General features: G+C 44.7%; 1 protein-coding gene across 1 annotated transcript; it reads left to right on the forward strand.

The window, feature by feature from the left end:
* Positions 1–6,022: 6,022 nt before the first annotated feature.
* On the forward strand, positions 6,023–6,541 carry LOC128709407 (uncharacterized). The gene has a single exon (XM_053804403.1). The coding sequence runs from the start codon at positions 6,023–6,025 to the stop codon at positions 6,539–6,541; it is 519 nt and encodes a 172-aa protein (XP_053660378.1).
* Positions 6,542–16,405: the final 9,864 nt, after the last annotated feature.

Raw genomic sequence — 16,405 nt, forward strand, 5'->3', positions numbered from 1 at the left:
GATGTTGGCTGCGTTCTTCCCCCTCTACTTCCGTATCTCACTCACAAACCGACACACACACGCACACAGAGCCACCCTTATTTTTGCAGCCCGTGCTTCCGGTTTCCGGGGACTGCGCGCGTACCTCACCGACCACACTTCACGATCCTTTGCGCACGAAAAAACCACCTTCAAACTCCCAAAGTAAAAAAAAAGCACGTGCTTCTAGAACCTTTTCCAGCGTTTGCGGCACCAAGCGGTGTAATGAATGGTGACAGGACGTGCTATATGCCCCTTGTGTTGGTGGCTTGGCAGGATAATGACCGCTTCTTTTTTTTTTTTGTTGGAACCGGTCGATATTACACTGTGCGAGGTACGTTTGTCGCGCTGCACCGTGCACAGGAAACAAGTGGATATTCGAGCTTATGCTAAACACCGCGTTTTTGTTTATGCTACGGCATCGGAGGCGACGACTTTGCGCGTTCGGCAAAGCGCGTCGGTTGGCGGAGTGGAGTTGCTATTACCAGCACACAACAGGCACACACACAGTTCACCCGCACTCACGCCACTACTTGTGATGATACGCCGAATAATGAGGGCTGGAAGTAATTAGTCACACTAGCATTACGGTATGTGGTGTATTAAATAAAAAAATAAATCACTGCATCCTGTTGAAAGAGAAAGAACTTTACACTGTTAAAATACCGCACACTGGCGCACTAACCACACGGACGCATTCACACCATAATGATCACACTGTGTTGTGGCTGTGATACACAAATATACAGTAAAATAATTGATTCGAAACGGAACTTTACAGCGCACCGAATTACACTGGCTGATTTATCCTTCAAACTTGCATCTTTCACACACCTTCCACAAACGATCCTTTTTCGCAAAGTTGCATCCCTAATGAGCACAGAAACGCTACCAAAGCACAAGTGCTGCCGATGCTGCTGTGCGCTTGGGTTACACGCTAGTTGTGCGAGAAGAAAATCACTAGACAACACACACACAGTGGGCTGGGGATGTTTCCGCTGATCTGTTGTGTTGTTACTGTGCCAACAACGCCACCACTCTACCACACCAAAGTAGCCCTGTACAGTACGGCATGGCACAATACACGTTCAGCGTCAGTGTCTAATTAGTAGCAATGGAGATTGCTGTGTGGTGTTGGTGGTAGTGGTAGTTGCACTTGTGACAAGTGTCAAATTACCCGTGTACCGAGTACGTGTCCGTGCGTGTTGGTGAAGATAGTGAAGCGGGGGCCGGAAAGGCGGAAAGGGACCGCTTAAGATCGGAAACAGGACCACCCATCTCATCTAGACGAGAAGAATTTGCACTTCGCCACGAAAAGCAGCAACAATAACAAAAAAGCATCTCTGAAGAGTAGCCATTGGAGCTGTATGCCTTACGATGCCATGCTGCTACGATCGGAACCTGCTGCGGTTTGCAAAGCGAATAGTGCGATTAGGTGCAAACAAAACACGCTCGCTCGCCTTGAGCTGGGTAATATAAACGACCATCCATCCAGCGGGAACAGCCCCATGATTAACAAACAATAGCGCCGATTGTGGTGCTGCGTTCACGCCACAACCGAGTACACAAACATCCTCTTTAATAGATAAAACTGTGGTGTAACTTATCACATGCCTCGTTACGGTGGTGTAATAGAGCAATTTCGGCTGTGTCAAACTGCGTACACAACGTCCAAGAAGCTCGTTAGCGAACAAAAAAAAAAAAAAGAACCCACGGTGTAATGGAAACCTGTCCGGTTCTGTGCTGATGTAGCCAGCTGACATTCCTGAACTGCTGATAACACGAAGCGTTGAGTACAACAGCAGCAACAACAACAACAACAAAATCTCTCCCCTGGATGAAGGTAAAGCTCCGAAGCGCTGGAGAAAGAAAACGCCAATGTCCAGGAGCGGAAAAACCACCCTTCAAACGAGGGCCTATTGCTCGTGCCTAAGTAGTAGTGGTGATGGTGGAGGCTGATATTGGTGGGTACACTGTTGCCTTGCGCTCATTAGTAGACACACGCATACACCCGTGCGGGGTTTCTCTCGTATAAGCGCGCGCGCAGCACACACGCACACACGGACTGTTGTTGGTGTCCCACCCCTCATTACCCATCCGATGCAGCCCCGCCAACCACCCCTCCCCCATTCCTACGGAGCTCTCATTCAGGGGGAAAATTCCAAAACTCCGTACTTCACACCGTGCATTCCTGTCTGTCCGGGGTCTGCCCCATTCGTAAAAGGACTCTATTCTATATGTCTAGGACTCGAACACACTACGGATTTTGTGCTTCTTTTGTGTGCCTTCACGCACACACACGCGCGCGCACACCATTTTCCCTTTGGCCGTAAGGGGGCATATTTGTTTCGTCCGTGCAACCGTGTGCTGAACCACTTTTCCACGCGAGGAAAATTACCTTCCTCGTACCACACAACTGCCGTTTCGCACAGCATCACAAACACGCACACGGTCCGCCATCGCCGAGGGTGTTTTGATGGCAAGCTAGAAGCAATCCTATCCAGCAGAACGGTGCGGGACAATTTGACTCTTTTCTTGTCCCGAGATGTGTCTCCTTGCCATGCCTAATCCTGCAGAACGAATTCTCTCGCAACGCTCACCGTGTGTGGCACGATGTTTTCTGTCACCTTGTAACTACCCGCTTACGTGCCCGTAAATACACACACACACACAAACACACTTGTGTGTTTCCACCTTACGACGGCAAACACATGCGTACGAACGTACGCAGCTGCCCGTTTCTGCGACACACGCACGCACACCACTGCAATACTGGTTTGATGAAAAGCCTGCACGAAATTTTCCCGAGAAAAATTAGCGCCACCAATCCCCACCCCCACTTCCTCCCTCCCCTCTGTGTTCCTTCCCACCTGCCCCCGAAAACTGTAAGGAATTGGGGGGCGGTTAAAAAAAAAAGATGGAATAGAAATTTTCACTCCCGCACGGCACACCATAAACCCCAGCACGGCTCCCCCTAGGGCGATGGTTTTCTTTCCCTTGGGCTGGAGAGCAAATGGAACAGTTGTCTTTCACAGCACACTTCGATTAACCAGTGGTCAGAATGTGGCGGGGGCTGGTATGCACTAACCCAGCTCCCCCACAGAAAAAGGGGTGCAAAGCATCGCTCATCACCCTCTTCACTTCGCGGTTGACACTCCACAGCCGTAATTCCTCGAGGACACTAGAAGAATGTGTGCGTGTGTGTGTGCGTGCGTGTGGTAGGTTTCCCGTCGACTCCTTTTTCGATGGCGACACGGACCACTTAAGTGCACGCACGGATGGAGCACGGAAAAGTAAAACACAGAAAAAAAAAACGCACGGTACCGTTTAACTTGGCCAGGGAACGCGCAAAATCATGGCCACCCTAGATACACTTTGCTGACTGCTGCTGCACGAAACCGTCGACCATCATCACGATTTTTCGCGAGAGAGCATCCGCGATGTGCGCGCAACGAAGACTCGCGGTTGTTTCTCGACGACCGTCCAGTTCGACTTCTCGAGCTGATGTTCCTGCACCCAGGGAGCAATTTTTACCCCGCGCCTGCCTAGTTTCACACCGGCAGACTCCACAAGCTGAGCGGCTCTCGAAAAGGTATCATTCCATCCCTTTCGTACATTGCACCGCCTTTTCCTGCTCTTCTGAGACTTGGGTTGTTTTGAACACAAGCGCAGTTGTCAAAGCCGAAAGTCGAAGAGAAGTGCGCTTGAGGATTATTTGTTAGATAAATCTACTATATTCATTTAACCTTTATTCAATTTTTCAATTTACTTACCATTTCAATTGAATAATTAAAAACATGTTTTTCTAGGCATTCCTCCAGTTCCACACCACTATGCTTGCAAATGTTATTTAAAGTCAAAAGTGCAAAACATACCCGTGTAGGTGGTCATTGAAATAAAGGATAAAATGGTAAGTAAACCAAATATAATCGATCGAGCAACGATTATTTATATTGTTGTATCAAAAGTTCATAGGAAACTCGCTCTTTGATGGCAACGGAGCTGGCTGTGCTGCGTGCATGAAATGGAGTTGCAAGGAGGTGCAAAATGTTGCTACTACTAGGACGAAATTCTAGCCCAAACAACCACCTAGCTGAGCAGTAACAAAGTGCAGTGAAGAGTATGTGTGTGTGCGTGTATGCGGTATCTATGATAAATGCTATGATTCACACCCTCTCGATGGGCCGAACAATCTTGCTATTCGGCCGGCTATTCGGCCCAAAAATGGCCAATCTTTCGCTTCGTGCCAACTTCGGCAATTGCTTTCTGGGCCCCGTCGTTGTAAAACCAGGGCTAGGCAAGCTTTTCTCGACGAGGTGATACAAGTATTGCAGCGAAATTGGGCAATAGGTTAAGGCAAGTTTACTAAAATCGGGCACTACTTTTTTTAAGAACTAGTATTCTTTAGAATTAAGTTGTTTTAGGTTTGTCGTAAGGACAATGCAATACACATTTTCATACAGATCGTGCTTGTTTTAAGTTATGGCTAACAAAATGCACAATTTGGTAGATCTAAATTTAATCTTTTCATATAAACTGTGTGGTAAAATGGACATGAAATGTTTAACAGATAACATACCGTTCTGTAATGCATATTGGTTTAGTTTATATTAAATAGGTGTCAATACGTACTGCCAATATACAAACATTTTCGTGTCTTCCATTTCGTAAGTTCCATAAGCAACAGGTTTTCAAAAAATTCTTTAAAAAAAGAATCTTTTTGCGTCTTCATGAGATTTTGTTGGTTTTCTTGTTTTAGCAATAAGTTTTCATACAAGAGAATTAACTATGTAAATAACAAAAGAATCAGTGTTGAATACTTATAAGCATGATTATCAGAACAATGTTATTTAAATGCGGTATACCACGAGGTATAATAGTAATGAGAGCCAGGAACCCGGACGGCCCCTTCCTCCTTCCTAACTCCGAGATATAATTAACTCCAATTTTATATGTATTCTACTACACCAATGTTTCAGTATGTTAATATTCCAGGAAACATTATTAGATGACGACAGGATGCATTTTCCAGGATTCAATTCCCAACATCACTGTGCTTCTCGTAAGCTATGTTGTAAATAAACAGGAAAATAAATAATCCTGCATACAGATAACCAAACAGAAAGAATGTTGTGATATGTTGTAATTATTTTTTATATCATTGTAACGCACTGTTCATACACGTTTTGCATCTAGGCTCTCGTCTTAAATTATTTTAACTTAATTTTACGCTAGTTAATTGAATGTTGGCATTTGCTTATGAAAGAAATGCAAACATTTTTGAAGAACTTTACCGGTGCACCTAGCTTCGTGAGATGGTTGTTCGTTCTTTAGCTAAAAGCAATTTAAGAGCTTTATCATTCTGTAAACAAACTTTTCATCCATGCTGCCGTTCTCATCACTAGTTGCTGTTCTTCCAGTGTGTTGGGGATACACAATGAAAATGCTTCACTCAAAATGCACCATTAGAACTCGGTTAAAACTCCACGAACCATCGCGATTTTTACTTGCAGCAGTATTTCAGCACTTCATTTTTCACCTTTTACACACGGTACCTTGCTTTAAATTATTTGACCGAGCAGATTTAGCAGCAAAAGTTACGACTTTCACTTGCTGCGCTTCTTCTGATGCTCGTACTGTATTTGTAAATAAAAACGTACCTTCCGTTGTGTACCTTGAAACAATAGCTGTCAAACGGGTTGGCCAAGGTTGCTGGTAGTACGAAATCAAAGGTGTGAGTTCGATCCGCGAGAAGTTTGTTCGAAAATTTAAAAACCGGTATTTCGAAGAACGTTGTCGGTTGGTGATTTTGCTCCGAAAATTATATATATCTTGTGCCAAATTCGATACATTTCGCGAATTTTCGTTTCGCAAAATTTTGACAATTGTTTCAAACGGTTCAGCAAAGTAAGGAAAGTAAATCTTTGGTCAACGTGAAATATTGATCAAAAGTATCGTATTGTCCTTCTTCCGACACTGTTGAACGCATTCTAACTGCTAAAAGATGGAAATAATCCAGCTGAAGTCGCGGGACGGTAAACTAATTTCTGTGAACCGTAGCATACTGAGCCGTTCGGTTGTTTTGCAAAGAAAGCTGGAGGAACTGAACGCTGCTGCTGACAATGGAAACACGCTGGATGTTCCGGAAGCCGACGGTGAATGTCTGCGTAAGATAATCCAGTGGATGGAACGTCCAGCCGGTACGTCCGAGGGGATCGAAAATGGCAGTGTGGAGTTGATGATACCCAACAACCAGGAGCAAAATCTCGTTCCGTCCGCAGGCAACACTCTGGAGAGTGACGGGTTCGATAAGGAAATGTTCGGCAGTTTCCCACAACTTTGTGTGCTGATGGCGGCAGCTAACCGATTGCAGCTGCAGGACCTTAAAGATGCTGCCGTACGCTTTGTCGTCGAATGGAAGCAGGGTAAAAACCTGGAAGATCTACGCGAGATGATGGAAAATGGGGCGAGTCATGTGCGTGGACCGCAGCAATCCGGCGGCGGTAGCGGAATGCAGCATTGAGGAGTTTGTTGTAAACCTACACTATTGAATGTAGCTATTGAATTATCAATATTATTGAATATGTTCGCAATCACTTAACCCGGTTTGCCTTTCTTTCACTCGATCGATTGTTGTGTAGAATACAGCAACATCTTACTTTGGACGATTTCACTTTCTTTCACGCTAAAAACATGCGGTAAGCGTTTCGGCTTTCGCTTGCGAAAATATGAATTAGCATTATGCAATGATTTTAAGCGAGCACGTTGCAAGCATAAGTAGAACGCGTTTTAGCAACCCGGTCATAAAACATAGGATAATCACATAAGCCGGATCATGCACCACGCAAACGATGTGTGCGCGAGATTGATCTTGTTCCGAGATTAACAGATGACATATTTTTGGAGCTATTCAATGGAAGCACAACGGAGTGTACCAGATGAGGAACACAAAACAAAACTGGAACCATACAAAATGCCATCCTTTCCTACCAAGAAACCAGTGACCCGGTTGTGTGGGTGATGTTCAACCATGCGGACAAGTGCCTTTGACAAATTTGAATGCAATACAACAGCAGCGTATTGCGTAATGTTGACTCATAAAAATTCAGTTGTAATACAGCGTAGGTGCCGCCATCATAATCAGTGTGTTTAGAATAATTTGCTTTCTAAATAAGAGAAAACGAAAAACGCTTAGAAATCATTTCTTCAATTGCTTTTCAATTGTACAAGCAAAATCTCTTACATTCGATACATTTCGCTTTGTAATCAACATCTTGATAATAACACATCATACCGTGCTAGCGGGCAGGATGGGAGCAGCATCACGGAAGGCTTTTCAAAAGGGTTGGCCTTCCGGTTGCAATGGTTTCAATTATGCTGCAGCACAAAACGGTAGCAACCCAGGCACGTGTCACTTACGTTGCTCGGAAGGAAACGGTGGCGGCCTCAGCGGTGGAAAACTGCTTCTTTTTGTGGTTGACCATTAGTTACTCGATCAATTGAAACTCGATCATCGTCATTAGCCGTTCCGTTGTTCGTCACCGTCACTCGGCATTCATTCATTCAATTAATGGTGACTGTGGTCAGTTACAGTTTCAGTGGGCAAAGCAGAGTTTAATGCAATGGTTTGGATGATGGTTAGGCTTGAGAGGGAAGGTGGGTTTTCTTTTATCTGCGCCTGTGTATTTCCTTGCCCAGGTTAAGTAAGGGTCTTAATTTGCCGGGATAAGTGTTGATTCTATTGATATTCTAGTGCACGGTTAGAGCTTTTTTTCTAAGGAATCACAAAGTTAAAGTGCATGGAAAACATTGAAAAAAAGGGTTACCAAGTCGCATAGATCCTTGGTGGCTTGTAAAGAACACATTGCTGGTATTCGATGTTGGCTGTCTATTGCGTAAAGGACGGTTCATCTGTTAACAGGATGTGACGAAACCGTAGATGGTGGTTTGACGTAGAATTGTCTTTGAGTTCCGCGAACAGCTGTGTTTCGTGTCCAACTATGTTTGCCCAGCTTTGCGAAACTGCAGTGGCTGTCCCCACACCGTCTCCAAAGATTGCTATTATAACTTGTCAGAAAAGTTGTGGACAGGAGCTTAAAGAAGCGCATTGCACCGCAGATTTGCTTCCGAGCGGTCGTAAGTGGCTTTGTAATTATTAGCTATGTGAAGATGTTATGTTGAACGTGTTCTTCCAGAACATTTCTCCATGTAACGATGGCATATTCTATGCCCGTAACGCCTTTACAATTGTTGAAGTACAATCTAGCACCATTCATTTCTACAGAACAAACTTTGAATGATCAGATATCTGCTGACGATCTTAGCAGGACGAAGGCATTCAGAAGTGGTAAGTAAATCATTAATAAAAGATCATTGTTTATCGTATAGAAAGTGTACGGAAATTGGAAAAAAATAAACCAGTGACACACCCTTAAGGAAGCATAGCATACACACACCTTCTAGTCCATTCGGGCCGATTATTGCATCACGTGCTCCCCCCCCCCCCCTCACCCCCGGTTCATCGCCAACCGGAATCGATCGCGAATCGATCAATCCGATGAGGGCTTGTTTACCCCGTGGGGATAGTAATGTAAGGGCGCTTCCAAAACCGCAGCCACTCCCGATCGCGTACGTAACAGGAAAAGCGCTACACGTGAAGTTCTTTCACTTCTCGCCCCGCTTTCTTGCAGGAGCACACGGTGAATGAAATCCAACCAGGTTCCACCGGGGCATACCCGCAGCACACTTTCAAACGGCATTGGACCAGCTTTGAAACGTTTTGAATAGAGTTCGGCACAACCCCCCGAAACAATCAAAGCGGGGACAGGAAAATAATTTGCAGAAAGTTAATTTTTTGGCTCATTTAGTTAAAAAAAAAAAGATACCCACACACATACGCAGGTCGCTACGTTCGAATACGCTGCGAAGGATGTACGACGGGTGGCATGTTTGGGGTGGCACTGTGTGCCCGATTTCGCTTAACCGAATGACGACGAACACCCGCCAGCATAGTTTTGAGGAATTGTAGTGGCTTCTTCTCGACTGTAGGCTACTAGTGGCGGGGGTATTTATTTTTTTTTGCAGCCCTATGACGAACACAAACACATTCATTATGGTGTGGTACAAGCTGTGGCACCAGGTGGTCTGGTGGGCCCCCCGGGTAACGTTGAAAGGAAGCCGAACCGAATGAAAATTAAACCATCTCATCTTGAGCGCTCCATTTTGTCGCAAGCTCACTCGAGCGCGATGAAACCCGTCGGTTTTGTGTGGAAGTTTAGTTATTTCGCGTAAAAGAGGGAAAACTCGCCCCGATGTCATGATCATGCCCGCGGGGCAAACGTTTTATGGGACTGTCCGCTTTTACGTTTTGCGAATTGGATACATGGGCAAACTGTGTGTGACAAGCTATAGCATCTCAGTTTGTTTCGAGGATAATGATAAAAAAAAACAATGCCTAACCTTACCTAACTGTGACAAATCAGGCATGTAGAGAGTGAAATACTCGCACACCGTGTACGCAATGTGTAGTAAGGTTGGCAAGCTACACATGTTTTAAAGTGGAATTGCATATTGTGTCTAAGGCACGACATTAATTACTAATATTACTGATCACTGATCGATCAGAGTTTACAAGGCAATTCAGGGTATCTTCCCACCCTAGTTATGTATAGTGTTGCATATTAAATTCATCATTCTGTACTGTTGTACAAGTAGAATATATTTCCATTTCTTCTAATTTTTACTTTCATTCTGCCTTTGCTTACTCTTCAATTGCATCATTCGGTATCTCGATGGTAAAGATAATAAGCGACTGTTGTTATGCGAATTGCATAACTTTAGGCAGATTAATTTAGTTTGTACCAATCGTTATTGAAAAAATATAGAAAGCGTACATCGCACGTGGTCTATAATTATGCAATTTGTTTATCAATCTTATATTTTTAGAATATTTTATCCGAACTCCTTGTCTTTCTGTTCCGAACTCCATTAATCTGAATGGATCCTTGAATCCTTGCTCCGAACTCCATTAATCAGAATAATCCTCATACATTTGTGAATCTCTTTGGAAACCTGATTTGAGGAAATATTTTCTATTCTGTTTGTCTCTGAAATAGGGTTTTTTTTAAATAAAGATGAAACCGATGATTGTTTGAGCATCCATGAATCATGAGAAGGATTCATAAATCTTTTGAGCGCCGACTCGTGATTTGAATGACTCCTCACTAAAGATTCCTTAACCGCAACACTACTCATAAAGCATGTATCTTCCTTATTAGGACATTAAACCCCAACGTTCATTAGAATAGTTTTTTTTATTATCCATTACTTAACGGCCAGCTCCAATCTTCATAAAGTCATTTTGAGCGCTTGATCGAACGGAAAAATGCACTTCCTCTCATTAAAGTTGGAATTTCCGATGAGTTTGCGGCGCGATGATGGGTTCTCTGTTCCACAGCACCACTCCCCACTGCGACCACCTTCCCGTACGCAATGATCGTAGCTCCGGAATGTTCGAATGCATAGTGTGTGTATGTGTGGTAAAATACAGGAAAAGCTAGTGGACGTGTTCGCAAACACTTATCGTCGATTTAGACTTGGTTGGCTTTTTTGTTGTTTTTTTGTTTTCGTTGTTGTCCGCTTACTTCATCGTGTCGTTGTCAAACTGAGTCATTTTTTGTTGCTTTCTTCCTTAACATGTTTCATTTTCTTACCGCCGGTGCAACTTTCGATGTGTGACCCGGGGGGCAGGGGGGTGTGGGGAGGAATGGTTTCCGTACACACGCTCCCGGGTGTTTGGGGATGTTTGCTGTCCGTTGGCAGATCGTTAGCTCCGGCTGACAGTTTGAAATACCCCCCGCACCCCTCCCTCCCCCAGCTTTCCCACCACTACAACCAATCCGCCTGTTAACTTCTCGCTGAAAATCCCATTTGATTGATACGATCTAATCAATCATCTCTGGCGATGATCTCTTTTCCACCCCGTTCGCGCTCGTTATTGACGCGTACGGCCATTTCTGCGGCGCACGATGGAAAGCGAGACCGCGTCGGTGATCCATCCGCGGGGACCCCACGAGCTTTTTGTCGCGGGTGAGCGTATGTCAATTGCCGATTCCGCCCATCATGCGGTGCGTGCGGCTGACGATGTACCAAGATGTCAAAAACAGGGGAGATAAAAATGCAAAGTCAAACTTACGCGAGCAGAAAGCGAAACTACGAAACTAACACAGACATCAGGGTTGGGTGCTAGCTTAGCCACCCGCCAAACGGCGGCTGCCAATACAGAAGTAACTTGCCGTCCTCCAGGTGACCTTCCGCATCCTCGTTGATCGAAGATTGGAATTGGTTGGTTCGAGGAAGCGGGACGCTTGTTTGATAATGCTCATAACATGTTACACGTCCGAACCATTTCACCGGAACAACGGGACCGGTGCCGATGTGGAAAATGTGTGCTGTTGCTTGACATTCCTTTCGGGCCAGCTTACCCACCACAAGGCACACAAGGCGCATGCCGACCTCTCGGGGCCAAAGTTGCCAGTTGATTTGATTTGGTTTCTTGTTTTTTTTTTTTGAACACATTTCGCCACGTTTCTTGTGCTGCTGCCAGGTGAAAGAAGATGGAAAGGAGTTGTGCTGGTTAAAATTTGGTCGGCAAATAAGCACACCGAGCAGCTTCCCGTGAGGTGTGATTAATGATGCGTTTAGCATGCAGGTTAGATTTAGTAATGCGCCGTAAGAAATTGAACGTTCATGCTTCATGGAGCGCTGGAAACGGTTGGATATTCAACGGGGTAGGTGTTCCGAATTGTTTACACGTGCCAAATTAGTTTGAAAATGTCACGCTAGAAACCGCACGGTCTTGTTGAAGTATGCTACCATACAGCGACATTCCGATGCAGAATGCACTAAAGACAATCCAAGGATGGAGTGATTGATGGCATGGTGACAACATTGCTCGACCATCGGTGCGTTCAATTTCGTATTCAATAGAAGATGAAAAACCTTCCGAGCCTTCGCTACCGTTTATCGCGCTATGATAACGAGACTAGCACCACACGGGACGATTACGCAAGACCCTAAAACCGGGTGAAAACTGATTGGTGGGTATTAATCATACTTACACTTTGATTGATACGTTCGTTAGGGACATTATAAAATTATTTCCTCCACTCCGAACGATCTGGAACGGGGATTGCGTTTGCATAATGATGGAGGCAGAAAACTATTTTAATGTGTTTTACTGCCTTTTTTCCGCTCTGCATTGATGATTGATTTTATGAGTTAACCGTAATACCATATTGATTGGTGGCTGATGAGCTTTGAAACTTCACTTTCAACGCATGTTTAATTTAACTGTACGCGTGATTAAACGGCTTGAAAAGCGAAGAAAGTTTCTTTAAAAAGCTCACACACAGTTTATCTTAGATCTTTTATCGGCACAACTACCTCAAGAAGTCTAGAGAGAGAGAGAGAGGACTGCCGGTTCTGATTTGCTTTGGACTTTATTCTCCCGTTGCAGGGTCCGGATGAGATTTTCGACCGGTCCCTGTCGTGTGAAGACCGGCACCGTTACCAATACACCACCGTGCCTCCCTAGAGATCAGTACTTTACTCTCAGTATATTAGACTAGGGATGTCTTTGGGAAAGTGATTGAAAATGGTTTTTCCCGGGTTATAGCGGTCCGCTACAATAGCGTATCTCGGGGACTGCCTGTAATTGCATACAGATTCACAGAAGAAAATCACAATACGGGTAGCGTAAATCAAGTAGGCGTAGAAATGTCACCGCGAGGGGTTTTGCTTTGTTTGCTAGATTGAACTACTTTCAAGGAGTAAGAATGTGACCAACTTCACGGACAGGCATGTCTCTTTATGTCTGTTTGGACGTGTGTGACCGATTCAAGTTGTATTTACTACTTAATATTATTTGCAAACTACATGGGTTTCGTTCAAAAACGGCGAATCGCTCTTAACCGCGTTCGAGATGAAGATGCTAAGAAGGATTTCTGGCCTCGTATGTGTGGAAGGACAATGGAGGATTCGCTTCAATGACGAACTCTAAGAGAAGTACGAACTTACTGTCGTACAGAGGACTAGACTCGCCAAGCCTCGGTGGGCTGGTCACGTCATGAGAACGACACCGGACTACCCATCCCGTAAAGTCCTTTAGATCGTTCACATGGAAAGAGGAGGCGTGGTAGGCCCAATTTGAGATGAAGTGATGACGTTGACGCATCCGCCAGAAAGGCCGGAATAATGAATTGGCCAATGAAGGCACTCCACCGTGAGCGGTTTAGAGGACTCCTGCAGCATTAAGTATTATATGCAAAAGATACCTTAAGTGTAATTTGTTCCAAAACGGTATTATCAGCTTAGTTTAAATTGGCGGGAATACTCAGAACATTTCTACAGGAGTTTCTCCTCAAGAGTCACAGCGCCATCTATCTCGTACTTTTGTCAAGCGAATGAGACTGCCAATAAAAAATGTCATGGTGGGATCTCTAAATAAATGTCCTTTAAGAATTCGAACAATCTTATTAGCTTATCTATCTATCAAATATCAATTGCTTGGTTATATCCGATTTATTTTTACATAGCACTAAACTGATGGTTTATTTCCAGCTTTCATTCCTTGATCTCCGTTGATCTTCACTAATAGAGTGTGCTTTTTTTCTTAAAGGGGGAACAGTTTTTGACACACTTTCAAACATGTTTGCAACGCCTAAGGACGCTACACCGTCCAATTGTCCAACACAGTCTGAGTGAGCATCAATCAAACAATTCCATCCCGTGCCGGTTTTGGGCTCCTTCGGGCTAAACTAAAACGAGATGAATAAATTCATAAAAATAAAAGCAATCATAACCGAGACAAAAAAGAAAATAACCAGGCACTAAATGTTTCGCGCGCGCAGGCGTAGCCAGAAAGTCCCTCCAGGGGTTTGCTGGGGAAGGCCACACACGGACGTGGGGGGGCGTAGGTGTTAAAAAGGGTCCGATCCTGACGAGCTCTGTCTAATATGCTGCGTGATGGGTATCTCCATTGAATCGCTTCCAGCGTTTAAATTTGGAATTGATTGCTTTGGTAACCGTCAACCGGCAACGGTTTGTGTGGCTGAAATGGATTCCCATTTCACCGCACAGTTGTGTGCGGTTTTGGGAAGCTCGCTTTTTTCCCCTCTGTAGCGTCTTTCTTGCAACCGTTTCGTCATCGTCCGCCGTGGCTAGTGTTCCCCCGTAATTGACATCGGCATCGACGCGTGCACATACTTTATACGCTTAGCTAAGCTTGTTACACGAGTTTTTCGCAAACCACCCCAAATTGCTTCACCGTCCGAAATGTATGTCCCATTCCCGGTGAGTATTGCTGATGAATAAATTAAGCGTAAACTCGCGAATAATCGTTTCCAACTCCTGCCACAGGAACAGTGTTTGGTGTGGATGCTGACCTGGCCACCTCGCCTTTTGCCCGTACCGTCGATTGAATAAGGAACCGCTCAGGTGCTTTCTTTTCAGCGCAAAAAAAACGCACCCAAATCATGCGACTTAAACGTTCGAAGAAATTGGTCACCCGTTTGGCGGATTCGTACATGGCCCGTGTGTGTGCCGGGTGACAGTTGTGTCGTTTGCTCTCGATTGCGCAACAAATTAGAGCAACCGTGCGGTGGACCGTTCGGAGGGGCGGTAAAAAGCGTGCGCACCGTGGCACGAGACTCACCCCCGCCCAACCGCCGGTTTGTTTTGCTGTGCCAAATCGTCATCCTGCGATGCCGGAATAGCCGGGGCCACAAATAGGGGAGTGAAATAATTAGAGCCGCATTTAAATCGGCAAATTAAAATTCACCACCTCTGCGGACGGATTGGGATGGTGTGGTGAGCACTCTAGACGCAGCTTGTTCCGCGCACCATTTGCTTTCTTTCGCCATCGATTAACCGCTCGTTGATGGGCTTTGAGTATGTGTGAGGGTTGTGTGTATGTTTGTGTTTTTTGTCTTTCAATCAACCCTTTTTCTCTGCCCACCAATAATTGGTGGTACTGCAGACCCTGCGCAAGGATCCGCGGGAATGGAAATGGCTCATTTCGTTGACGAATTACGGACACCCCCCTCCCCGGTCATTACGGGTCGCGGGACGGCGGTCGCGTAATGTATGCCTTTTTCGCCGATTTATGTGCTCTTCAGCAATATGGAAGGCGTAGACGGGAAGGATCAGGTTACGCTATTGGCAGCGTATCCCTTCAATAATGTCAGTGCCTTTGCGCCTTTGGGAAGGGACAACAACTGAAGCTTTCATTGAGCAACCTTCGTTGCCCTTAGGACAATCCGAATCCAATCATTTGTTTGTTTTTTCTTACAGTTTTGGCCAGAACGCATAGCAAACACAATTTGGCAATAAAGAAAGGATGGCCTTTTCTGGGTTGTTTTTGGGGTGTTTTTGTTGTTGTTGTTGTTGTTGTTGTTGTTCTTGCTCTGTTGTGTCCCGATGGTCTGCAAATCATCACTGCTGCAGGAGCCTTTCACAACCTTTAGGCCTGGCAGCTTTACCGGGTGAACTTTCGAGGTCGTTTGCAGATTCGAAGGGATTTTACTTTCGTTCAGGTTGGTGCCATCGCTCTCGCTGGTTGTACGTTTGATGAGGCCCGTCCACTAACGGGCAAAAAAAGCCTTTTTCTTCGGCCTTCTTTTTATTGGCCAACCGGTAGTTAGGGGTTTTTTTTACGAGTGTACACTTATCGTCTAACATGGGGACGAGTGATGCCGAGCGTTAGTAACTAATTACCGCGCGTACCTTAGTGATTGTAGCTAAATAAGGTGGGTAAAGTTATGTAAAATATTTATTTATGTTTAAATCATCAATATCGTATTGCAATGTACATCTTTCTGTTTAAGAATCCTTCTTTGTTAATTCTATTTAACTAAACAAATGTTTAATCGTTAAGGTTTCTCCCATATTTTCCCCATTCTAATGAACCTGTTGAGAAGAGTCATTCATATGAATCTTAAGTGAGGAGTATTCAAATCGGGAATCAACCCCCCCCCCCCCCAAGAGATTTTTGATTCCTTAAGATTACACAATATTCCTGATGGGGGGTAGGGGGACACTTGAGGGGGAATAAATTAAAATTCATTCATTCAGATTCATGATTCTGAATCAGATTTACCCAACCCTAGTGTAAATCGTAACAGATCAATTTGACACAACTGACAAATTGTCATGTTTCTTATCATGCTGCATATGAATTCCGAGCAGTACAAATTTCCCTTATGTAATTTTCTTATAAGCAAAATACATTCCCACGGCGTGCGTTACAAACAAAAAACAACCCAAACACTCCAAAGGAAACAAGAAAAAATGACTTCCTTCCGTCTCGTTCGGTGGCTTACTTACCTGA

Source organism: Anopheles marshallii, chromosome 2 (assembly GCF_943734725.1).
Source record: "Anopheles marshallii chromosome 2, idAnoMarsDA_429_01, whole genome shotgun sequence".
Taxonomy (NCBI): domain Eukaryota; kingdom Metazoa; phylum Arthropoda; class Insecta; order Diptera; family Culicidae; genus Anopheles; species Anopheles marshallii.